The sequence below is a fragment of the Callithrix jacchus genome, chromosome 5 (assembly GCF_049354715.1).
Source record: "Callithrix jacchus isolate 240 chromosome 5, calJac240_pri, whole genome shotgun sequence".
Classification (NCBI taxonomy): Eukaryota; Metazoa; Chordata; class Mammalia; order Primates; family Cebidae; genus Callithrix; species Callithrix jacchus.
The window spans coordinates 5,017,180-5,043,913 of NC_133506.1; the positions used below are offsets into that span (position 1 = coordinate 5,017,180).

The window sequence follows — 26,734 nt, forward strand, 5'->3', positions numbered from 1 at the left end:
TTTTTCTGCTCAGTTTTGTTTTACTTGTTTATTTATTTATATTTTTGAGGCAAAGTCTCACTATTGCCCAGGCTGGAGTGCAGTGATGTTATCTTGGCTCACTGCAACCTCTGCCTCCCAGGTTCAAGTGATTCTCCTGCCTCAGTCTCCCGAACAGCTGGATTACAGGAGCCTGCCACCACTCCTGGCTAATTTTGATGTTTTTAGTAGAGATGAAGTTTTGCCATGTTGGCCAGGCTAGTCTCGAACTCCTGAGCTCAGGTAATCTGCCCGCCTCTGCCTCCCAAAGTTCTGGGATTTACAGGTGTGAGCCACTGTGCCCAGCTTTTCTGCTCAGTTTTAGAGTTCAGTGTCTGGCAACAGTAGGAGAAAGGCATCCAAGAAGAGGCGGTGCTTTTGCTGGATTTTGAAAGAACTGAAGATTTTTAGTAGGAGAAGTTAAAGCCAAGGGTATTCCAGGCAGCAGACAGCTTAAGCAAGAGTCTGAGTGAGGGAATATGGGAAGAGTTGTTTGGCTGTGGTGTAGGAGGAGCTATGGAAGGCTGGACAGATAACCTGAGTCAGGAGGGGGAGGCCTTGAACACCAGTTTCACTTCAGGCATGATGTTTTGGCAGAAGGCAGTGGCTGGTATGGGGCTCTCTTTAGTATTTCTTATTCAGAGTTGAGAAGGAAACAAGGGATCATGAGGTAGAGAGGTTGAGGCTGACCATTCCCCACAGGTCGGCTTTCCCATGGAAGCTCATGCTTGGCCCTCCCTTGCCTATATTTGGCACCATAACTCCACCTCTTCTGTTTGAGTGCAAATGCACCTGAATGACAGAAGGAAGGCCTTGTTTGCAGTATTTTTTTTTTTTTTTTTGAGATGGAATCTTGCCCTGTCGCCTAGGTTGGAGTCCAGTGGCATGATCTCAGCTCATTGCAACCTGCACCTAATGGGTTCAAGTGATTCTTGTGCCTCAGCCTTTCAAGTAGCTGGGATTACACGTGCCCATCACCATGCCCAGCTAATTTTTGTATTTTCAGTAGAGACAGCATTTCACCATGTTGGCCAGGCTGGTCTCAAACTCCTGACCTCAGGTGATCTGCCCATCTCAGCCTCCCAAAGTGCTGGGATTACAGACTTGAGCCACCTCACCTGGCCTTAGGTATGGTCTTATTTATTCCTCATAGAGACTTGAATTCCCATGTCTGAGGCTCTGAGAGGACCCATGAGCGTGAGCTGACTTTTTTTTTTTTTTTTTTCCGAGACCGAGTTTCGCTCTTGTTACTTAGGCTGGAGTGCAATGGCACGATCTCGGCTCACTGCAACCTCCGCCTCCTGGGTTCAGGCAATTCTCCTGCCTCAGCCTCCTGAGTAGGTGGGATTACAGGCACACACCACCATGCCCAGCTAATTTTTTTGTATTTTTAGTAGAGATGGCGTTTCACCATGTTGACCAGGATGGTCTCGATCTGTTGACCTCGTGATCCACCCGCCTCGGCCTCCCAAAGTGCTGGGATTACAGGTGTGAGCCACCGCGCCCGGCCGAGCTGACTTTCGTACATCGTAGGACTTAGACCAAAATCCAAGCCCTTTCCACACCAGCAAGGCCAGGTTTGGGAAGGGAGACTGGTTTCAGGTTCCCCAACACTGGATCAGGAACTCTGGAATTGTAACCCAGAGCCCCACCTCAGTTATTCTACTGGGGTGGCTGCTGGGACAATGACTTCACAGTAGGAAAAAGGAGAGGCTGCTGTTTGTGTGAGCCAGAGAGGTTGAACGCCTTCTGCACAGCAGCTGGCCTGCACGTGTGCACCCTCCCTTTCCTCTAGGGTGTCTCCTCCCAGACATGGGAAGTGCTGTCAGAATACTTCTTCCTGCCAGACCCCATGTAGCCCCCTACCTTCCTTCTTCCAGGGGTCTGGTTTCTGTTATCCTAGCCTTTTTCTTCCCTCTTAGGAGATGTCCTCTCAGTTCCCAGAACCTTTTATTTTGTTTCAGAAAACACAGCCCCTCTTCATATCTGGTCTCAGACTTAACCTCTGATCTCAGATCTGCTAATCTGTCACATGTGTGACACTGACCAGGTACCCACAGTGAAAGATGATGTATCTCCTGCTCTACCTACAACGCCCCCCACTCCTGATATCTGGGCTTCCCCCATCAAACTTCATGGGGAACGAAGGAACTGGCCGAGGATTTTGCAGTATCCAGGCCTACCCCTGGCTGGACTTTTTTTCCAGGAAAGAGAGATGGGAAGATGAGGCCTGTGAGATAGGCAGAAGGTGGCTGTTGATGGAGCAGTGGACTGAACTTTGGAAGGAGGAGGCCTGAGTCTGCTGCTGACTCACTATGTTAGCCGCAGGGACAGAAATACCTACTTCAGATGGCTGTCTTGAGGCTCAAATGATAGAACATTAGTGAGGAGTTTTATGCAGAGTTTTAAGGGCTGTGTCAGACACCAGGTGGTGGAAGGGAGCTGTTTTGAGAGCAGGGAATTTAGGATACTTAGGAAATTAGAAAATTAGAGAAATCATAGAACTAAGGGAGAAGCTTTAGAGTCATGAAGCAGACCCCAGGATTTGTATATGGAGAAATGGAGGCCCAGAGAAGTGACTTATCCAGGGTCACTCTGTAGGTCGGGGTGTCCTGCCCGAGTCCATGTCAGGGCTCTTCCCTACACACCAAGTCCGGTGCCCATCTCTGTGTGACTGCTGTGGTTGGAGGGTCTGCTAGGCTAGAGGTGCTGGAATCCCTTTTCAGTTCAGAAGTAATGAGCTTAGAGGGCCTGGAAGTAGCATGGACTGAAACCCAGGAAGGATCACAGGGACTGTTTATGCCAGTGAGAACTCTAAGAAGCCGCTCTCAGGATAGCTCTGCTTTGGGAGTCTGAGGTTCTAGGAAACCCCAGGAATTCAGATTCTCATCCCTGAGACCTACTTAGGACTGGCCCAGGGGACCGAGCTAGGAAACCTGCTTGAGATGGTAGAGGCAGCCAGGGGTGCACAGTGATCCAAGCTTCAATCAGTTCCACATCGATTGCTTCTCCAAATTGGCTCAAAGACAGACATGTGGCTCAAGTTGGTCTGGACTCAATCCCAGGACTTTAGGACTTTTGCTGGAAATCTGGTGTGGTGCAAGAGTGACCTAGGATTCACTCTGTGGGCTGCTTGGACTCAGAATCCCCCAAGACTAGAGGCTGCTGCTCCCTGGTGCGAGGAGTCACAAGCTTCCAAGGGTTCTGAAGACCTCCAGGTGCTGGGTGGTGGGTTTTTCCTGACAACTCCCATAGGTCATTGGTGCCTAAATTCACACTGCCTCACATCATAATAGTCTGATCACCCATGCTCAGTGTTCTCATACTTGCCCTAGTACAAGGGAGAGAAACAGGTGGGTGCCTCCCTAGAGTATCCACTCATACAGTATCCTGAGTGCCCCACCTCAGCCTCTTTTGTGGGGACCTGTGCCTGCTTTTCCTACTAACTGCCGGTCTGTATGTATTCCCCTAAAGCCTGTTCCATAACCCAGTGGTTCTTAAACTTGAGCAAGCCTCAGAACCACCTGGAGGGCTTATTAACACAGATTTCTGGGCCCCAACCCCAGTCCTGATTCTGTAGGTCTGGAGTAAGGCCTTATAATGTATATTTTAACACCTTCCCCAGAGTTGCCTAATGCTGCTGGTGCATACCAAGTGTAGAATTGGCCTCTGCACCTGTTGCACAGTAGGTCGAGGTGGCAGCTGTAAAATAGACCCAGCTATCTTGAAAATGGAGAAAAGGTACTCTCTTTAGTGGGGCTGCCAGGATTGGAAGGAATGTGAGCCTGTAGCTGTTCCTTTGCACCCATGAAGGCCAGCTTGCCTTAGGATGAAGTCAACATAGGCTAGGCATGGTGGCTTACACCTGTAATCCCAGCACTTTGGGAGGCCGAGGCAGGCAGATCACCTGAGGTCAGGGGTTTGAAACCAGCCTGGCCAACATGATGAAACCCTATCTCTACTACAACAACAACAATAACAACAAAAATTAGCCAGGCATGGTGGTGCATGCCTGTAATCCCAGCTACTCTGGAGGCTGAGGCAGGAGAATCTCTTGAACTGGGAGGTGGCAGTTGCAGTGAGCCATTGTACCACTGGACTCCAGCCTGGGTGACAGAGCAGGGCCTCGTCTCAAAAAAAGATGAAGCCAGCACAACTGAGAGAGAGTGACACGTTCCAGAGAATATTTGAGCAGCTGAATCTAGACTCGTTTTAGACTAACTGGATCTAGCCCCGTTTAGTGAAACGAATCCCTCAGAAAGTTATCTTCTTTCCTTAAACCCATCTCAGTAGGTTGCTGTCTGACAATTCTGAGTCTCACTGTAGAGGAGAAGACATTGAAGGCACCAGGTTATAGAAAAACAACAGAGAAAAGAAAACAGAGAACTTGGGCCAAGTCCCCTCCCAGCTGCTCCATGAAGGGACTGCATTTGCCCAAGACTCTGCCTTATCCAGTCTCTTCATGATGCAGCTGGGAGGAGACTGCCCAAGGTCATACAGCAAGTGAGGGGCAGTGCTGGAACAGGAATTTGGACCACCTGACTCTCACCCAGGCTGGAGTACAATGCCACAATCATGACTCACTGCAACCTTGAACTTCCGGGCTCAAGTGATCCTCCCGGCTCAGCCTCCCAAATAGCTGAGACTACAGGCACGTGTGTGCCACCATGCCTAGCTAATTAAATAATTTTTCTGTAGAGGCGGGGGCTCGCCATGTGTTTGCCCAGGCTGGTCTTGAACTCCTCCTGCCTCGGCCTCCCAAAGTGCTGGGATTATAAGAGTGAGCCACCATATCCCGACCCCTCTTGATTCTTTATCCATGCCTTCTCCTGTTGCTCCCATGGCCTCTTGAATAAGTACTGACCCAAGAAAAAAAGATGCAGCTGCTTTTCTCCAGAAGCTCCACTAGTGGGACTACTACTGGGGTGGTGTTGACAAGGTCTCATTAGTGAGCTGGGGAGTCATATAAGGAGTCTGTAGGTTAGACTCACTCTTGGGCTGAGTCTCCTGCAAGATATTGGCTCTAAGCAGGCAGAGTCCCCTCTGCCTGGCTTTCAGTGGCCTGGTGCTTAAGGGCCTAGGCGCTGGAATGACATGGGCTGGCTCTGAATCCCCATGCTGAGATGTGAGATCTATCTAGACACATTACCTAACTTCTTTGAGCCCCAGTTATCTTATTTACAATGATACTTCTGTCAGGATGTTAATATGGTACTCTTGATGTCATGCCTGGCATGAAGTAGCTGCTCAATAAATAGTCACTGCTAGTATGGTATTATGATAACTGCAGATTGCACAGGCCTCGGACAGTGAGCAACAGCCATGGAGACCCCGGCAAAAGGCAGGAGACAACCTTGGAGGCATCCTGGGAAAAGTGAGGCTTCTCAGGGCGTTCCAAAGGTTTCAGCATGGGCAAGGGGGCTCCAGGATTCTGATTTGGGTAAAATTACTGAAGATTATTTGGGGTGGTGCTCCAATGCAGCTGGGTCTTCCCAGGGGGACCTCAGAAAGGGATCAGCTAATTTCCAGATAATTTAAGACTGGGAAACCAAGGCTACCTTGTGATTCCAACAGGGTTGCCCTCAGCCCATTAGTGAATTCAGTGTCCCCTGCCCCTCATCAAGCCCCTCTGTTTCCTAGCTCCCCGCCAGGGGCTGCAGTGCCCTCTCTTAACCACGACATGCCTTTAGCATCTCTACTTGCCTTTGCAATCTCTGACACATATATTATGCAGAATCCCAGATGTTGACAGATACTGGGTTACATAATGAGAGAAAAAGAAAAACAACTTTTACCCAGTGCGTATTAACCCGAAGACATAAGGCTCTACTTTTTTGATTTGGGGAGGAGGAATCAGCTAACCCAATGGCTTATAAATGTGATTTCACCAACTTAGGTGACTTGAGAAGGTTTTTTTTTTTTTTTTTTTTGAGATGGAGTCTCAGTCTGTTGCTCAGGCTGGAGTATAGTGGCACTATCTCAGCTCACTGCAACCTCCACCTCCTGGGTTCAAGTGATTATTCTGCCTCAGCCTCCTGAGTAGCTGGGAGTACAGGCGAGTGCCACCATGCCTGGTTATTTTTGTATTTTTAGTAGAGATGGGGTTTCATCATATTGGCCAAGCTGGTCTCAAACTCCTGACCTTGTGTTCCGCCTGCCCCAGCCTCCCAGAGTCCTGGGATTACAGGTATGAGCTACTGCACCCGGCCCGAGAAGATTGGTTTTTTAAAATCATCATTATCATCGCATTCATTTTTCTAGTAGTTGTATTTTTTTAAATATTTATTTTTAGAGATAGGGTCTCACTTTGTCACCAGGCTGGAGTGCAGTGGCACGATCATGGCTCACTGCAGCCTCAACCTAAGGAGCTCAAGTAATCCTCCTGCCTCAGCCTCCCAAGTAGCCAGGGTCACAGGTGCATGCCACCATGACTGGCTAATTTATTTTTATTTTTTTGTAGACGGGTGTCGCTATGTTTCCCAGGCTAGTCTCAAACTCCTAAGCTCAAGCGATCCTCCCACCTCCGCCTCCCAAAGTGCTGGGATTACAGACACGAGCTACTGTTCCAGCCGAGTAGTTGCATTTCTACTATTGCTCTAGTAGTCCATAGAGCCATAGAGTCTGGGAATTCTAAAGAGGAGCTCTGGAAAGTGTATAAACCTCTGGACTACAATGAAGCTATTTGCTGGGCTCCCCAGGCAACAAGAAGGCATAATAATTGTCAGCATCATCATTCTCACCATTAGAAGGTGCCACTTCCCGGACTCTACAGCTCGTATATCCAGCTGGGAGAACTACTGTTTCTCTGCAGGCAATCCAGTTCTAGAAAGTTCCTTTCTTTAGTGAACATGAAAGTATTTGGCAATTTTAAAGGATTTTACTGATTAAACAAAAGACATTCCTTGTCTCCCTTCCTGAACCCTATCCTCCCTCCCAACACACACCCTCTACTCTTGGTACATGGAAGAAGAGTAACATGTCTACTCTAGATGAATCTGAATTTGACTACAGATGGTTTGGCTAATTCAGTTCAAACTAAATTCTATTCTTGCCTCTCCCATCCTCTTCACACATGGGAATTGGCGTTTGGAGTTAAATTTCTTTCTAAAGTTCCTATTGTATGGCTGGGGGTAATTTCCCAATAATGGGTGGTGATGCTAGATCTGTGATTGCTCAAACAGGTGGAGGGGCTGGCTGTGGTGGCTCACGCCTGTTATCCCAGCACTTTGGGAGGCCAGGAGTTTGAGACCAGCCTGGCCAACATGGCAAAAAAACTATCTCTACAAAAAATACAAAAATTCGCCAGGTGTAGTGGCACACGCCTGTAATGCCAGCTACCTGAGTGGCTGAAGCATGAGCTTAAACCAGGAGGTGGAGGTTGTAGTGAGCCAAGATCATGCTACTGCACTCCAGCCTGGAGGACGGAGGGAGACTCTCTCACAGAACAAAAACAAAAACCAGATGGGCGCTGTGGCTCACACTTGTCATCCCGGCACTTTGGGAGGCTGAGGCGCACAGATCACCAGTTCAAGACCAGCCTAACCAACGTGGAGAAACCTCATCTCTACTAAAAATACAAAATTAGCTGGGAGTGGTGGTGCATGTCCGCAATCCCAGCTACTTGGGAGGCTGAGGCAGGAGAATCGCTTGAACCCGGGAGGCGGAGGTTGTGGGGAGCTGAGATTGCACCATTGCACTCCAGCCTGGGCAACAAAAGCAAAACTCAGTCTCAAACAAACAAAAACCCACAACCCCCACCCCCCCAAAAAAAAAAACAAAACAGATGGAGGAATTTAAAATAAGACCCAGTGACTGCCAATTGGCTTGGCCTGTGGGCCACAATCCAAGAGGGGTCTGAGGCTCTGGGGTCCTCTACCTCAGGGCAGTGGTTTTTGAAGTATATTGCTTCTGTAGAATTATAAGCTTCAACTTCTACTTTTAAAAACACTGAAGCCTTTTAAAAGATGTAATAAAAACATGCATGTTTAAATATGCTATGGACCAAATTTTAACACAATAGAAGCCACCTCGACCAGATCCTGAAAGAAACCTCTTGCTGTTGCTGTGGAATAAAAGACTGTTCAGAGGTCACCAAAACCTTTTTGCAGAAGCTTCTCTTGTGTAAATTAGACCTTTCTCAGCGTTGTGCAATGAAAACAAGAGAGGAAAACAAACTGGTTGTTAAGGCTGTTGTTGGAGGACAACTATAAATCTCTAATCCCTGATTTCAACTTTTTTTATTTCAAATTTTTGTACGCATCATTGTAACATGAATTTAAAACTGCTTTAGGCTGGGCGCGGTGGCTCCTGCCTGTAAACCCAGCACTTTTAGGAGGCTGAGGCAAGTGGATCATGAGGTCAAGAAATCAAGACCATCCTGGCCAACATGGTGAAACCTCATCTCTATTTAAAATACAAAAAAAATTAGCTGAGCATGGTGGCGCACACCTGTAGTCCCAGCTACTCAGGAGACTGAGACAGGAGAACGACTTGAACCTCAGAGGTGGAGGTTGCACCGAGTGAGCCGAGATTGCACCACTGCACTCCAGCTTGGCAACAGCGAGACTCTGTCTCAAACAAACAAATGAACAAACAAACAAACTGCTTTAATGTGTATTATGTAATGACGTTCCCCCGTAAGATTTCTGCTGAGCAGGCCGGGTGCAGTGGCTCATGCCTGTAATCCCAGCACTTTGGGAGGCAGAGGTGAGTGGATCACCTGAGGTCAGGAGTTTGAGACCAGCCTGACCAATATGATGAAACTCTACTAAAAATATAAAAATTAGCTGGGTGTGGTAGCATGCGCCTGTAATCCCAGCTACTTGGGAGACTGAGACAAGAGAATCCCTTGAACCTGGGAGACGGAGGTTGCAGTGAACCTGGATGATGCCATTGCACTCCAGCCAAAAAATAAAAAATAAAAAAAAAACGATTTCAGCTGAGCTTATCACTGGAAGAATCCTAGATTATAAAAAAAAAGATTTCAACTGAGGAAAAGTTACCTCTCTTTAAAATAAAAAGCTCGGAAAACCATTGCTTTGGATTACGTCACAGAATTTTCAGGGTCGAAGGCAGCTTTGGAATAAGCCCAGAGTGCAGCCCTCTTAGAGTGGCCAGTTGTGAATTTTGCCCCTCTAGCAACTATATCCTTAATGCCTCCCACATTACAGACTTTATAAGTACGCTATAGTGAGGTATATATTTGATCTTCGTCTCTGTATCCTGGCATACATACAACTCCTAAAATCCTTGGAATCTTGGAAGTGCTATCTTATTTGCTGATGTTGACTAAAGGCTTCAGAATGCTGGTCACCACAAGGGCAAAGACACGATTAGGGGTTGGGACTTTCAGCTCCATCCCCCAACCTCTGCGGAGGAGAGAGAGGCTGAAGGTGAAGTTGATCCAATGGCCAATGGTTTAATCGATCATGCCTATGTAATGAAGCCTTCATACAAACCCAAGAGGACAGGGTTCAGAGAGCTTCCTGATAGCCAAACATGCTGGGGTTCCTAGAAGGTGGCATGCCCAGGGAGGACGTGGAAACTCTGCACCCTTCCCATACCTCACCCTATGCATCTCTTCATCTGTTCAAGGCCACACTATGAGAACTTCGGGCACAAGTTTAAGGCTAAGCCCTTCAGGAAGAAATGATCCTGACTCAATGGCTACAAAGGTAAGGCAAGTCTTCCTAGGTCAGAGTTCACCCTGTGTGTGTGAGACAGAAATAGAATGAATAGTGGTGTTGGAGATGTCGGTCCCAGATTCTCATAACAACTGAACCATAACTCTGCGTCACAAATGTGAGTTTCAGTTCTCGTCATTAGAACAGCAGAGTTTTGAGAGGCCCAGGACAAAGCTCTTAGCACCTTAGGCTTGAGGAGAAATTCTGAAAAGGAGAAGGTGACAGGGCGCAGTGGCTCACACCTGTAATCTCAGCACTTTGGGAGGCAGAGGCAGACAGATAACTTGAGGCCAGGAGTTCGAGACCAGCTTGGCCAACATGGCAAAACCCTGTCTCTACTAAAAATAGAAAAATTAGCCGGTTGTGGTGGTGCATACCTGTAATCCCAGCTCCTCACACATGAGTATCTCTTGAGTCCGGGAGTCCCAGCTACTTGGGAGGCTGAGGTTGGAGGATAGCTTGAGCCTGGGAGGTGGAGGCTCCAGTGAGACAAGATTGCACCACTGCACTCCAGCCTGAGTGACAGAGTGAAACTCCTTATTTTTTTTTTGAGATGGAGTCTCACTCTGTTGCCAGGTTGGAGTGCAGTGGCACAATCTCAGCTCACCGCAACCTCTGCCTCCCCGGTTCAAGTGTTTCTCCTGCCTCAGCCTCCTGAGTAGGTGGGACTACAGGCATGTGCCACCACACCCAGCTAATTTTTGTATTGTTGGTAGAGATGGGGTTTCACCATGTTGGCCAGGATGGTCTCAATCTCTTGATGGCAGGATCCACCCACCTCGGCCTCCCAAAGTGCTGGGATTACAGGTGTGTGCCACGGTACCCAGCTGAGGGTCCTTCTCAAAACAAACAAACAAAAAAATAAAAGCAAGAACTGGCAGGGCCCATCAACTCATTTCTGTAATCCCAGCACTCTGGAAGGCTGAGGCAGGAGGATTGCTTGAGACCAGAAGTTTGAGACCAGCCTGGGCAACATAGCAAGAGCCAATCTCTAAAGAAAAAACAAAACTGATACATAGTCTGAGGGAGTAGACCACATATGGTAATAATGGTTCTACCCTCTAACAAGGGCAATGGCCGTGGGTCACTGGACCATACATAAGCTTTCTAAGGAGAGGATCCATATTGGACTTCTTCACCACTATGTCCACAGCACCTGGCACACAGTAGGTACTCAATACACATTTGCTGAATGAATGAACGGGCTGGTCTTTCATATGGTTGTCTGGACCCAGCAGGCAAATGGCTTTGCTACTAATGGACTGAGTCTTTAGCTTTGTATCCTGGCCTCACCCCTGGGGGCCAAATGGTGCCTGCTCGGTGAAGTGTCTGGAAAACAGGAGCAGTGATTGCAATATGTTCCCGATATGACATTTACTCAGCAGCAGCTGTAGAACAAGGAACAAAAGATTCTTGCCCTGTGGGACTGGAGCCTAAACGACAGAAAAGAAAACAAGCAACTGGCAGCTTTTCTGTGTGTGGGTGTGTATGTGTGTTTGTTTCTTGTTGTGTTAAAGAACAGAGAGGCAACAGGACACTTCCTTGGATTTATGACTAGAACAGGAATGATTATTTCCTTTCTTTTGAACACACAGTTTCACTGTTGCCAAGGCTGGTGTGCAGTGGTGTGATCATAGCTCACTGCAGCTTCAAATTCCAGGGCTCAAGCGATCTTCCTGTCTTAGTTGCCTGAGTAGCTGCGACTACAGGCCCACGCCACCACACCCAACTAATTTTTAAAATTTTTTTGTAGAGACGGGGGGCGGGGCGGTGGGTGGGGGATCTCACTAGTTGCCCAGGCTGGTTTGAACTTCTGGGCTCAAGTGATCCTCCTGCCTGGGATTTCTTTCCTTCTTTCCTTTTTTTGCCCCCTGGGGAGAAGGGAGCTCCTAGGAGGAAATGTGGAAGACTGAAAGGCGGTTCCTTTGTGGCTCCTTTCTGCCTGGCTGATCTGAATTCCCTAGTTTTGGAGGCAGCCTCAGGTGTTCTCAGGTTTAAAGGTAGGGGTAGCCTCGTTCCCAACGCCCAGCTCGGAGAAGCGGTGACTGGTAGAGCAGCTGTGGGGGTGGGACCACCGACTTCCCTGGGCCCCAGGAGAGAAGCGAGTGAGCAGTCCGCGGGACTCCGTGGCGAAGGCATGGAGAGCTTTCGGGACCTTCACAGAAACGGCCGCACACCTTCGAGCAGCCGACATATATTGTATTTCGACTTTAGCCCAAGCCACGTCTCCCTTAAGTCCCACCCCCTGGAAGCTCCGCCCGCACCCAGCCCTTGGAAGCCGTCCCGTTAGGGATCACCCACCCGAGAAGCGCCCCAAGTCCCCGAAGCCCTACCCGCCCGCGGCCGGGAAGGGGCGCGCTCAGCAGTTGACGTTGAGTACGCGGCAGGAGCAGGCGCTGCGGAAGAAGCGGCACTGGCAGGAGGCGCACGGGTGGCAGCAGGCGGGCGCTGGCGGCTTGCAGCTGCCGCGGGTGGACACGCAGGGCACGGATAGCGGGGTCCGGGGCCGCGCCACTTTCTGCTTCGAAGCCTCCTTCTGCGTGGGAAACGCCGGGGCTTTACGAGCCTGCCACGCCCGCCCCTTGTGTCCTCACCTCTGCCTGGGAGTTCCTCGAGCTACGGAGGTCCCGTCCCAGAGATTTCTCTGCCTGCTTGTCCACCGCCTGCTCAACTCAAGCAGGGTCCCTGCCAGCTCCCCAGTCAGATTCCCTTACCTCTATCCCCATCTAGACTTACCTGGCTCTTGCCTGGCCCTGGCCCTCTTCTCCCTAGTTTTTGTTTTGTTTTTAGACAGGGTTTCATTCTGTTGCCCAGGCTGGAGTGCAGTGGCGCGATCTCGGCTCACTGCAACCTTGACCTCCTGGGCTCAGGCGATTCTTCTACTTAAGCCTCCCAAGTAGCTGGAACCACAGGTGCAAGCCACCACCCTGGCTAATTTTATTTTCCATTTTTTGTAGATGGAGGTCTCACTATGTTGCCCAGGCTGGCTCAAACTTCTGGGCTCAAGTGATCTGCCTGCCTCGGTGTGGGAAGTAGAAAAGTTCCTTTTTAAAGCATCTTTTCTTGTTAAAGAGTAAGTATGCTAATAACTTAGTTAAGCCCTATCCTATGTAGCTGTTAAACATGCCATGCTTACAGGCACATAGTATATTCTATGTCCTTGTACTTTAACCAAGATATCTGTGCTGGACATGCTTACAGGCATGTACCAGCTATTACTTTTACCTGTTTAGATAAGTTTTAAGTTGTGGCTGGGAGTGGTGGCTCATGCCTGTAATCCCAGCACTTTGGGAAGCCAAGGCCGCTGGATCACCTGAGGTCGGGAGTTTGAGACCAGCCTGACCAACATGGAGAAACCCTGTCTCAACTAAAAATTCAAAAAATTAGCTGGGTGTGGTGGCACATGCCTGTAATCCCAGCTACTTGGGAGGCTGAGGCAGGTGAATTGCTTGAACCCAGGAGACGGAGGTTGCGGTGATCTGAGATCATGCCATTTCACTCTAGCCTGGGCAACAAGAGTGAAACTCTCTCTCTCTAAAAAAAAAAGGAAAGTTTAAAGTTGTTAGCCAATTGGGTTTTAGTTTAGATTGTGAGGTCTGGCTCCAGCCAACAGACATCAGAAACAGCAGTAAGGACGACCCCAAATGCGTAAAAGATAACTTTGTGTGTTTTCCTTTGTTCATTGTACTCTCGTGGTAAGATGGCTAGTGAGAGTACCCTTTCCTGCAGTCTAGGAAGTAAAAATTGCATTGCTGAAAGATCTTCGTCTCAGTGCTAATTTTGCTTTGTGGCACTGAGCTTCCGTTTCCAACACTTGGCCTCCCAAAGTGCTGGGATTACAGGCGTGAGCCATGGCGCCCGGCTCTCTCCCTAGTTGTATAATATCATCTATGACTTCTCCCTTCCAGCCTATCTGCAATATCTGTGAGTTCTTCTTCACAACAGATCCGAAGTCCACCCACGTTTGCACTTCCATCGCTGCTACTGTGGGCCAGGCCGCTGTCTTCTCCCCTCTATTGCTCTGGCTCCCTTAGGGTCCATTCACCAGCACTAAAGGGACCTCTTGGAAGACCTGTGATCACATACCACCCTGGCTTAAAGCCACTGCATAGTTTCTAATTTTCTTTTTTTGAGTCGGAGTCTCGCCCTGTCACCCAGGCTGGAGTGCAGTGGCATGATTTCTGCTCACTGCAGTCTCTGCCTCCCGGGTTCAAGCGACTCTCCTGCCTCAGCCTGCTAATTTTTTTTTTTTTTATATATTTTTAGTAGAGAGGGGGTTTCACCATGTTAGACAGGATGGCCTCGATCTCCTGACCTCGTGATCTACCCTCTTCAGCCTCCCAAAGCGCTGGGATCACAGGCATGAGCCACCATGCCCAGCCTAAATGGTTTCTCTTTGAATTTAAGATGAAACAAACTTTCTTTTGACTTTTGACATTTGGCCCTTGCCTTCCTCTCTGACCCATCTTAACTTCACTGCCCCAGTGTCCTGCCTTCTCTGCATGGAATGCAGCAGATGAGTTCCTGCTGTAGGACTCAGCAGGAGCTGTCTTGGACACTGCTGCCATAGCTTGCTGCTTCCTTTCCTGGGAAGGAAACAGCCACTGGTCTCTGTACCGTCGATACATGTAGCCACTGGTTGGTTGGTCATATGTGACTACTGAATATGTGAAATGTGTCTTGTGCAACCTAGAAACTGAATTCTCTAATTTTAATTAATTTAAATTTAAAATGTAAGCTGAAGCAGTATAAAAATATTTTTTCTCCCTAAACACAACTTTTTCGTTAGGACTACATTTCATGCTATTGAAAATTGAGCATTGGAATGAGATGTGATATTGTAAACTATGCACCAGACTTCAAAGATTTAGCACAACAAAAAGAATAAATTATTTCAATAACTTTTAAAATTAATAACATTGAAAAGTTAATATTTTGAATATACTGGATTTAATAAAATATTGCAATTAATTGATTTTTTTTTTTTTTTTTTACTTTTTAAAAATGTGGCTATCAGCAAATTTAAAATTAAGTCACTCACACTGTAGTTCTTTTTTCAGACAGAGTTTCATTCTTGTCTCCCAGGCTGGAATACAATGGCATGATCTCGGCTCACTGCAACCTCTGGCTTCTGGGTTCAAGCGATTCTCCTGCTTCAGCCTTCTAAGTAGCTGGGATTACAGGCATGCACTACCACGCCTGGCTAATTTTTGTATTTTTAGGAGAGACAGGGTTTACAGCCATAAGCCACCATGCCTAGCCTCACATTGTTTTTTTTTTTTTAAGATGGGGTTTCACCATGACAGCCATGGTTTTGAACTCCTGGCCTCAGGTGAGCCACCCACCTCAGCCTCCCAAAGTGCTAGGATTACAGGCGTGAGCCACCACGCCTGGCCTCACGTTGTATTTCTGTTGGACACTGCTGTTCTAGGTTCCTGAGTTTTTCAGTCTCTTGAAATGTTGCTTCCTTAGAGAGGCCTTCCCGAGGCCTCTTCCCTTCACTTTCATTACCATGCTGTAATTTCTTCTCACTCTTTATCATCTGAATTTATTTACCTATGTACTGATTTACTTGCTGCTCACATGTTTTCTCCACAAGAATGTAAACTCCATGAGAACAGGGATAGGATACATCTTTCTTATTCACTGCTATTTTCCCAGTGCTTAGCATATAAATATATTTGTCAGTTATATATTGTTATCTGTCAATAATCTCATCTTGCTTGTTCACTTTACAGCCACAAATACGCCTAGAGAGGAGCAGGGACTCTCTCAAGACCACACAGTGCTAGATCCTACCTCCTAATACCTAATCCAGTGCTCCTTGCTCTGGTTACAGTTGATAGATAAATAGAGGCACACTAAGACAGGGATAAGGTATGCATTTCAACAGTGCCTCAGTCTGGTATTTCCCAAAGTGGGAACCTGTGTTAATGGTGGTATGATTTTAAAGGTACGTGAATGTTAAATGACCCTCAATTATACAGTGAGAAAGGATTATTTTTTTAATCTTTTTCAACTTGAAATGATCAATTTGGTACTAACATGTCCTTAGTGCTTTTCTAACACTTGCTAATCTGCATCATTTTTTGGACAGAGTCTTGCTCTCTTGCCTAGGCTGGAGTGTAGTGGTGCCATCTTGGCTCACTGTAACCACCACTTCCCGGGTTCCAGTGATTCTCCTGCCTCAGCCTCCTGGGAAGCTAGGATTACAGGCATGTGCCATCACGCCAGGCTAATTTTTGTATTTTTAGTAAAGACGGGGTTTCACTATGTTGGCCAGGCTGGTCTCAAATTCCTGACCTCAGGTGATCTGCTCACCTTGCCCTCCCAAAGTGCTGGGATTACAGGCCTGAGCCACCACTCCCAGCCTAAGTTTTAATTTTAAATAAATATATTAAATACATAGGTGAAACTCAGATATGGCAAAGTTGTAAATTTGGTTCGGAAATGACTGAAGTTTGGGAAACACCACATTCATCCAAAAGGACGAGTGATGGTGAAATTTCAGGCAGAGGCTAACCAGTAGAGGAAACTGCTTTTCAGCAGGTAATCTGTTTTCCTCAGTGGACTTCAGCTGCCTGGGCTTCTGTGCTGGTCTGGCTCAGAGCTCAAGTCAGGAAGTCTTTAACAGCTTTCAGTTTCTTCTGTTAATATAGGTCTGAAAAATCTTTTATCTAGTTCTTAGCCAGAGCTTGGGGGTCCTCCTCCTTTAAGTCCAGTCTCACCCCAACAACGAGAACTCCCAGAACTTCCCTGTCCTTACCTTAGAAGATCTCTTCTTTTCTGCTTCTTTCCTGCTGATCTTCTTGGATTTCTTGTTCAATGCTTCAAAGAGAGAAGGAGCAAAGAGAGATGTTTCTGGGGACATTGAGCTGCAGTGAAGTGAGAGGGGCACGGGGGGCTTAGGAAGTCGCAAGGTAGGGGAGAGGAAGAGAAGCGGGCCAGATGAGTCACACTGTGAGACTTAAGCAAGTAGGTTCTTGTTAGCCCGGCTGCTGACTTGGAGCCAGGCACTGATAGCAACGTGTCCCCTGAGGGAAGGCAAACAGGAAATCCAAGCAGGCACTGGGATCTGCCTGTGGCACTCATGTGGGGCCTGGTCCCTTGACCTAGGTGAGCTTGGGCCACTCACAGCCACCCCAGGTGCCCCTTTCTTCATCTCCGTTGTGGCAGGAGCAGGAACATTGTGATACACAGAAAATGGACCCCTGACTTGCACACAGATGCACCTGTGTTTTCTGTTTTCCATTCCTCACAGCTTTGGTGCCAGGCAGACCTTATTTGAGTCCTGACTCTCCCAATATAATGACTGTGTGGCTGTGGTTACCTTACGTATCCTCCTTGAGAGTCAGTTTTTATCATCTGCAAAAAAGGTTCTGTAATAGCTGAATTGCAGTACTGTCTTGAGGATAAATGAAGTCTGTTTGTACGAATGTTGTTTCTTCACTTCCCTATCTTTACGTGTAGAATATCCTCTTTTCTTTCTTTCTTCTTTTTTTTTTTTTAAATTTTGAGACAAAGTCTCACTCTGTCGCCCAGGCTAGAGTGCAGTGGTGCGATCTCAGCTCACTGCTGCAACCTCCGCCTCCTGGGTTCAAGTCACTCTCCTGTCTCAGCCTCCTGAGAAGCTGGGATTACAGGTGTGTACCACCATGCCCAGATAATTTTTGTATTTTTAGTAGAGACGGGGTTTTGCCATGTTGGCTAGGCTGGTCTGAAACACTTGACCTCAGGTGATCTGCCCGCCTTGGCCTCCCAAAGTGCTGGGACTACAGGCATGAGCCATGATGCCTGGTTGACTATTTATCTATTAAAACAGTTCTTTTTTGAGACGGGGTCTCTCTGTCACCCAGGCTGGAGTGCAGTAGTGTGATCACAGCTCTCTGCATCCTCGATCTCCTGAGCTCAGGCAATCCTCCTGCCTCAGCCTCCCAAATAGCTAGAACCATAGGCGTGTACCATTTCTGGCTAGTTTTTGTTTGTTTGTTTTTGAGACAAGGTGTTACTCTGTCACCCAGGCTGGAGAACAGTGGCACAATCACGGCTCACTGTAGGCTCAAACTCCTGGACTCAAATGATCCTCCCGCCTCAGCCTCCCAAGTAGCTGGGGCTACAGATGCATGCCACCATGCCTGGTTAATTTTTATATTTTTAGTAGAGATGGGGTTTCATTCTGTTGACCAGGCTGGTCTTGAACACCTGAGCTCAAGAGATCTGCCTGCCTTAGCCTACCAAAGTGCTGGGATTATAGGTGCATACCATCATGCCTTACTAGTTTTTAAATTTTTCTGTAGAGATGGGGTCTCCCTATGTCGCTTAGGCTGGTCTTGAACTCCTAGGCTCAAACAATGCTCATGCCTCAGGTCCCCAAAGTGCTGGGATTACAGGCGTGAGCCACTTCACCCAGCCCCAAAAATCCTCTTTTCCTAGCATAAGGCAAGATAGTAAGGGATATTAGTGTTGAGTTTAGGCTTAGGTTCTAGAATTAAGCACCTGATTTTGAATTCTGGCTTTGCCAGTTGAAAACTGTGATCCATGCTAGTTACTTAACTCTCCTAAGTCTCAAGTTCCTCATCTGTGAAATATGAATAATGTACTCACCTCACAGTGCCTACCACACAGTATGTCTATGATTATTATCAGGTGAAGCCAAACCAGATCTCCAATACCAGGCTCTGATGCCCCTCATATTTTCCCCTGGGCCATCATTTTCAACCCTGACATGGCAGGACTGGTCCGTCCCAGACTTGTGTATATTCTGAAGCATGTCCTAAAGTTTGTTACTGTTGATGGGAGTTCTGTGATTCATTAAGTTTCAGAAATGCTAAGTTAAACAAAGTTCACCAAATGTCTTAACTCCAGGCCTTTCAGAGCCTCTGCCATGCTAAGCTGTATATTAGATTAGTGACATGCAGACCTTTTCCAAACCAAATGAGTCAAGGGACACCTTCTCCCAGGCTTATTTAATGGAATGAGCAAGAAGGAGCCGTGACCATGGCAATGGATCCTGGTAGCACCCCGGGGAGCATGCTTGATCTCCTGCAGCCCCTCTCCTGGGCCAGAGCCCAGAGGTTAGGTGACTTACCCACAATAGAGACAGAAGGTAAATCCAGTAGGTTCACAGAGGAGTTGCTTCTCAGGCTTCTGTCATCTCGGAGCTTCTCCTCAGGTGGCAGGTGGCTGTAGGCAGCGAAGAAGCAGAGGAAGACCAGCAGGGTGGCCAGGAGCAGGCGGGTGACATCCATCCCAGGAGGCCTGAGTGGGACAGAGAAAGTGGTCAGGTGGGTGGGTCAGGAGTAGTGGTAAGAGGCCTTCCTGCTTTCTTTGTGCTGCTTTGGGCTGGTGTTCTGACCCTGTTAGGCAAGTGTCCTGGTAGAGCTGGAGGACTAGCAAGGTTTAGGATGGGGAAGGGGAATTGATGAGGGAAGAAGAGAGAAGAGAGATGGGGAGAGGAAGAGAGAAGGACGGGGAATAAAAGGAGATTGGAGCAAAGAGAAAAGGAATGCATTGCACTGGTCTCTGCTGTCCAGAGGATGGTGTGTTGGCTGCTTCCATTTTTCTAATGTTTGTGGCCCCAGGAGACCCCAGGCCTGGGCAAAGTTGTTGAAAGGCCCCCAGTAGCAGAGATTTTACTAAGGTGCACAGAATAAGGATGATAAATTAAGGCTCAGTGAGAAAGTGAGAAAAATGGCTCTTTCAGAAAAGCATATATGTTGGCTCATACCCTAGATTCCCGAACCCAGAGAGAACAAGTATAGTTTGTGTCAGGAGGATAGACCTGTCAACATAGGCCAACTGGATTTATGTATTATTTATTTATTTGCTAGCTGGATTTATTTTTGTTTTTTCGATGGAGTCTCACTCCTGTCACCCAGGTGGGAATACAATGGCATGATCTCGTCTCACTGCAATCTCCGCCTCCTGGGTCCGAGCAATTCTCCTGCCTCAGCCTTCTCAGTAGCTGGGATTGCAGGTGCTCACCACTATGCCTGGCTATGTTTTGTATTTTTTGGTAGAGATGGGGTTTTACCATGTTGGTGAGGCTAAGCATTTTATATATTCTAATTCTTTTTTTTTAATTTTTGAGACAGAGTCTTGCTCTGTCAGCCAGGCTGGAGTGCAATGGTTTGATCTCTGCTCACTGCAACCTCTGCCTCCTAGGTTCAAGCGATTATCGTGCCTCAGCCTCTTGAGTAGCTGGGATTACAGGCATGTGCCACCATGCCTGGCTAATTTATATATTTTTAGTAGAGACAGAGTTTTGCCATGTTGGCCAGACTAGTCTTGAACTCCTGGCTTCAAGTTATCTGCCAGCCATTGCCACTGCACGCGGCCCATATTTTCTAACTCAAACTCATATAGTTTTTTGTTATTGTGGTTCTTTGTTTTGCCGTTGCACTCTGTCACTCAGGCTGGAGTGTAACGGCACGATCTTGGCCCACTGCAGCCTCAACATCCCAGGCTCAGGCCATCCTCCCACTGCATCCTCCTGAGTAGCTGGCACTACGGGCATGTGCCAACAGGCCTGGCTAATTAAAAAAAATTTTTTTTTGTAGAGATGAGGTCTCACTCCATTACCAAGTTGGTCTTGAACTCCTGGGCTTAAGTGATCCTCCCACCTCAGTTTCCCAAAGTGAGTATGTATTAATTTGTGTACACACACACACACACACACACACACACACACACACAATATATGTATAAATATAAAGCTGGAAAGGATATAAAATATATAAAATAGCTGGAAATGATATAAAATATATAAATAAATAGCTGGAAAGGATATAAAAGATATAAAAAATCTGGAAAGGATAAAAAATATAAGGCTGGAAAGGATATATATTAATATATAGCTGGAAAGGATGGTGGAGAGCCCTGTCATTGAGACGCTAACATCCTAGAAGGAGGATGCTATGGTGTATATAAGGAGAACTCTCTAGTGTATATTTTCTCACAGAAAGTAATAAATTCCAGCCAAACTTGGCTACTTCCTGGTCCCCATGTGATGCTTGTCCTTTCCCACTGATCGTAGTGCCTAGCTTACTATACAAACATTAATTTACTTATCTTTTGTTAATGGTCATCAAAGCCCTTAGTGACTACAGTGCTCATTTGCTCTTCTCACATTTCATTACATTTTTAAATGATTCTACTAAAAAAAAAAAAAAATGTCCAACGGAGACCCTATGTGGTCCACAAAGCATAAAATATTTACTATCTGGGCTTTTACAGAAAAAGTTTGCCAACCCCTGTCTAGATTGTAAGAATCATGACGGATTGGAACAAGAACATTGTGTTTTCTCTATTGATATCTATTAACCAATGGAGCACTTAACTCTTTCTTTCCTTCCTTCCTTCCTTCCTTCCTTCCTTCCTTCCTTCCTTCCTTCCTTCCTTCCTCCCTTCCTTCCTTCCTCCCTTCCTTCCTTCCTTTTTTCTTTCTCTTTCCCTTTCTTCCTTCCTCCCTTCCCTCCTTCCCTCCCTCCCTCCCTCCCTTCCTTCCCTCCCTCCCTTCCTCCCTTTTTCTCTTTCTTTCTCTCTCTTTCTCTCTCTCTCTCCTCCCTCCCCTCCTTTCTTCCTTCCATCCCTCCCTCCCTTCTCTCTCTCTTTCCCTTCCTCCTTCTCCTCCCTTTCTCCCTCCCTTTCTTTCTTTTTTTTTTCTTTTCTTTCATATTTTCTCAACATGTTGCCCAGGCTGCAGGGCAGTGATGAGATCTTGGCTCACTAAAATCTCTGCCTCCCAAATTCAAGCAATTCTCCTGCCTCAGCCTCCCAAGTAGCTGAGACTACAGGTGCCCGCCAACATGCCAGCCTAATTTTGGTATTTTTAGTACAGACAAGGTTTCACCATGTTGGCCAGACTGGTCTCAAACTCCTGGCCTCAAGTGATCTACCCATCTTGGCTTCCCAAAGTGCTGGGGTTACAGGTGTGAGCCTCTGCACCCGGCCCAATTATTTCTTCAGGTAAAGATACTGATGACCCTTAGTAAAAGACTAATGTGCCAATAATATTTCTCATTAATTTATCAGATTTCAGATTTGTTTTAGTACAGGACTGGGTCTTAATGAGACAAGAGCTAGGACTGGTAAGCTTTGATTGTGGATGCAGAGGGAAAATCTACATCATGAATAGTTATCATAATGTTTTGAAACTTATTATTATACCATGCTCCCTAGAGTTCATAAAGATTCAATACAGTAACACTTGGAATACAAATATGAAATATTTATAAACTAGATAAAATATTAGTTTCATAAAATTAAATATATATTTAAAATTTTTATTCTGTATCACTGATCTCTTCCAAAAGCAATATCAAATTTAATTTTTAGCTTCTGATTGTTGCTAAAAAGACCATTTTTCAAACAATAGAATCTAGCTTTAATGGGTATTACTTATGAAGGCAAATCAGAAATAAATTCAACCTGGCCCAGCATGGTGACTCACACCTGTAATCCCAGAGCTTTGGGAGGCTGAGGTGGGTGGATCACCTGAGGTCAAGAGTTCGAGACCAGCCTGGCCAACATGGCGAAATCCTGTTTCTACTAAAAATGCAAAAATTAGCCAGGCATGGTGGCAGGTGCCTATAAATCCACCTACTCCAGAGGCTGAGGCAGGAGAATTGCTTGAACCTAGGGGAAGGAGGTTGCAGTGAGCTGGTAACATGCCACTTCACCCTAGCCTGGGTGAAAGACAGAAATTGTCAGAAAAGGGAAGGGAAGGGGGAAAGGAAGAGGGAAGGGAGTAGAGAAGGGAGAAGGGGGAAGGGAAGGGAAGGGAGAAGGTAAGGGAAGGGAGAAGGGAAAGGAGAAGGGAAGGGAGGGAAGGAAAGGGAGAAGGGAAGGGGGAAGGGAGAAGGGAAGGGAGAAAGGAAAGGAGAAGGGAAGGGAGAAGGGAAGGGAGAAGGAAAGAGAAGGGAGAAGGTAAGGGAAGGGAGAAGGGAAGGAAAGGAAGGGAAGGGAGAAGGAGAAGGGAAGGGAGAAGGGAAGGGAAGGGAAAAGGGAAAGGAAGGGAGAAGGGAAGGAAGGAATTCATTTCCTTTAAAAAGCAAGGAAAGTAAAGGATAGGAATGTGGTGGGGAGAAGCTCTGATTAACAAAAGGCTCTTAGCTGAGAGAGGTGGCACAAGACTGTGGTCCCAGCTACTTGGGTGGCTGAGGTGGGGGAATCACCTGACCCCAGGAAGTTGAGGCTATAGTGAGCTGTGACTGTGCCATTGCCCTCCAGCCTGGGCAACAGAGTGAGACTCTGACTCAAAAACAAAAATGAAAAAGCTCAATTAAGGCAAGTTATAAGAGGCATGTTATTGACTGGGAGGCTGTACGTGTAGTTATTTTGTCTTTGGATTTTCCTTACCATAATGATATACTCATGGGTCAAAAAGTATAATGGGAATTTCTGCAAAGAAGTGAGAGTGGCCAGAAAATCTGAGTTAGAAAAGGAGTCCAGACATGGTGGCTCCCACCTGTAATCCCAGTACTTTCAGAAGCCACAGGGGGAGGATTCCTTGAGCCCAGGAGTTTGAGACCAGCCTGGGCAACATAGTGGGACCTCATCTCTATAAAAATTTTTTAAAAAATTAGCTGGGTGTGATGGTACACACCTATGGTCCCAGCCACTTGGGAGGGTGAGGTAGGAGGGAGGATTGCTTGAACCTGGGAGGTTGAGGCTGCAGTGAGCTGTGATCATACCAAAAAAGAAAAGAAAGGAAGAAAGAAAAAGGTGGCAGGCATTTGGGGAAGATTGACTTAGACACAGGAACAGGATTGAGAATGAGGGGGCTGAATCAACAGTCCAATTCAATATCCAAGGGGTAGTGGGACAGCTCATGACCAGAAGCTAATATCCATGGAACTGGACATCCATGGAGTAGCCTAAGTCCACACTGATCACTTGCTATGAACACTTGGTAATGTAGGTACAAGCTCTCTTCACCATCAGAGCAGCCACAGGCCTAATGTAAACACTAGTCACTGTACAATGGGTAAGCAGGAGATCTCACCAGGTCAAATCCTCAGCCTAACTCAGAACAAGTGAATCCGAGGGGTTAGTTTAAAAGAAAGAAACAACCCCCTACCCCCACCTCCCTCCCTCCACCAACCACCCTGCGCAAAACAGTTCTGGTAGAGCTATACAACTGGACCAAGTCTTGGATTGGTGAAGTCTCAGTGGAGTAAATCTTATTTGGGTATTATAGGGAGAGGGATAAAGACCAATATTCCTTACATCAATTCTGGAGGGATACGTATATTCTAAATGTAATACAGGTCCATAATATTTAGTTGTATTAGATGTTTTTTAGAAATCAGAACTTTGTGAATGTTAGAAAAATAGTATCATCTATATATTATATTAAATCACATATAAGGGGTCTGGGAGTACCCCATAATAAAAATATTAATGCTTCTTATAGCAAAAAGGCATGGATCTTCATAACAAGCAGGATGAATGCAGACTATGAATTGATTCGCATCAATTCAGGATGGATTTTGTTGCTAAATGTCTTCAGGCTAAGGTCAGATTTTGCTGCCAAATGAGTTGCCAAAGGGGGAACAAAACCTTATGGTTTTCAGGGTGTTGGGATTTTGCAATTACAGGTAAAGGTTTGTGGACCTGCATAGACCTTGTTGCTGTTACTACTCATCAGGGACATACACTCCCTGCTATTAATACAGGACAAAAATGCTAGACCAGGCACTGTGGCTCATGCCTGTAATCCCAGCACTTTGGGAGGCCAAGGCAGGTGAATCATCTGAGGTTAGGAGTTCAAGACCAGCCTGACCAACGTGTGAAACCCTGTCTCTACTAAAAATACAAAAATTAGCCTAGCGTGGTGGTGCATGCCAGTAATCCCAACTACTCGGGGGGCCGGGGCAGGAGAATCGCTTGAATTCGGGGGGCAGAGGTTGCAGTGATCCAAGATTGTGCCACTATACTCTAGCCTGGGTGACAGAATGAGACTCTATCTAAAAAAAAAAAAAAAAGAAAAATTACATGACAGTAATGCTGACAGCAATGAGAAACTGCAATTGTGTTTCTCAACTGTTCTTCCACTCTGCAGTATGAAGACTGTTCTTTGATCTGTGATATCTCTGATGACAATTCTCCTTTTAAATTCATCATCTTCATTGAGTTACTTAGGACTTAAGTTATTTAGGACTTAAGATGAGTTGCTCTTCAGCATGGTGGATAAAAAGAAGAATCTGACACACGAGTCAAATCACCTGGATGAACCTGTCATTTAAATGGCAGTGTGACTCTAGGTCCATCTAGGTCTCAGCTTTCTCAGTTTTAAAATTAGGGGATAGGGTCCAGCACTCATGCTTGTAAGAACAGCAATTTGGGAGGCTGAGGTGGGTGGATCACTTGAGGCCAAGAGTTTGAGACCATCCTGGCCAACATGGTGAAACCCTGTCTCTACTAAAAATACAAAAATTAGCCTGGCAGTGCGTGCCTATAATCCCAGCTACTCAGGAGGCTGAGGCACGAGAATCGCTTAAACCTGGGAGGTGGAGGTTGTAGTGAGCCAAGATAGTGCCATTACATTCCAGCCTGGGCGACAGAGTGAGACTCTGTCTCCAAAATAAAAAAATAAGAGGATAGGACTATATGACTATACGCTGGGGGCAGGGGGTGTGAGTGGGTTTGGGGAGTCAAAGAAAGAACCAGCATGTAAAAACCTGAGTTCTGGTCCCAACCCTGCCACTAACTCCCTATGTGATTTCTGGCAAGTTACTTTCTCTCTATGGATAACTTTTTCTTCACCTGTATGAGAAAAAAATTGAATTATTAGATTTTTTTTTTTGAGACAGGGTCTTGCTCTGTCACCCAGGCTGGAGTGCAGTGAGTGGTGTCATCTCAGCTCACTGCAACCTTTGCCTTCAGGGTTCAAGCAATTCTCCCAGCTCAGCCTCCCTAGTAGCTGGGACTACAGGCATGTGCCACCATGCCTGGATAATTTTTTTTTTTTGAATTTTTGGTAGAGCTGGGGTTTTACCATGTTGCCCAGGCTGATGAATTATTAGATTTTTAAGTTCTCTTCTAACTTTGACTTGCTGTTATTCCAAATGAGTGGCATTCCATTCAGAGAGGCTACAACATACGCCATTGAATATTTCTTTCTTTCTGGGTTTTTGTTTTGTTTTGTTTTGTTTGAGACAGAGTCTCACTCCGTCACCAGGCGCCAGGCTGGAGTGCAGTGGCGTGACCTCAGCTCACTGCAACCTCCGCCTCCCGGGTTCAAGCAATTCTCCTGCCTCAGCCTCCTGAGTAGCTGGGACTACAGGCATGAGCCACCACGCCCAGCTAATTTTTTTGTATTTTTAGTATAGACGGGGTTTCACCATGTTGGCCAGGATGGTCTCGATCTCTTGTCCTCGTGTTCCGCTGCTGGGATTACAGGCGTGAGCTACCACGCCCAGCCTCTTTCTGTTTTTATAGAGTCTTGCTCTGTCACCCAGGCTGGAGGGCAGTGGCAAGATCATAGCTCACTGCAGCCTTGACCTTCTGGGCTAAAGCAGTTCTCCCACCTGAGCCTCCCAAGTAGCTGAGATACCACCTTCAGCTGTCTAACTAGGGCCCTAGGCATCAGATACCTCAATGGAGGTGAGGAGATAGGGGATTGGGGGTGAGGGGTGGGAGTGGGTTTGGGGAGTCAAGAAAGAACCAGCATGTGAAAACCTGAGTTCTGGTCCCACCCCTGCCACTAACAAGGTGTGAGCCACCATGCCAGGCCAATAATTTTTTTAGTAGAGATGAGGTCTCACTATGTTGCCCAGGTTGGTCTTGAACTCCTGTGCTCAAGAGACACTCCCACCTTGGCCTCCCAAAGGGCTGGAATTACAAGCATGAGCCACTGTGCCTGGCCTGAATATTTCTTTTATGGCAAGGATTTGCCCTCTGAGAATAAATATGACTTCTGAAAATACAGCCTAGCTCTATTGCCCTAGACTGGAGTGCAGTGGCATGATCTCGGCTCACTACAACCTCCACCTCCCGGGTTCGAGCAATTCTCCTGCCTCAGCCTCTGG

The 26,734-nt window shown here is 46.8% G+C and overlaps 1 protein-coding gene across 22 annotated transcripts in view; it reads right to left on the reverse strand.

Moving 5' to 3' along the window:
* The window catches only part of ASIP (agouti signaling protein), a 210,955-nt gene that overhangs the window by 11,875 nt on the left and 172,346 nt on the right, over positions 1–26,734 (reverse strand). For 15 of the 22 annotated variants that reach the window (XM_078371097.1, XM_078371092.1, XM_078371104.1 and 12 more), the window contains 3 exons: positions 18,790–18,959; positions 16,468–16,529; positions 11,886–12,237 (listed from right to left, as the gene is read on the reverse strand). In XM_078371097.1, coding sequence (XP_078227223.1) covers positions 12,061–12,237; positions 16,468–16,529; positions 18,790–18,959 — 409 coding nt within the window. In that variant the 3' untranslated portion in view covers positions 11,886–12,060. Of the gene's footprint in view, positions 1–11,885; positions 12,238–16,467; positions 16,530–18,789; positions 18,960–26,734 lie in introns of those variants that run through there. The other 7 variants (XM_078371103.1, XM_078371100.1, XM_078371101.1 and 4 more) reach the window with 1 other exon arrangement.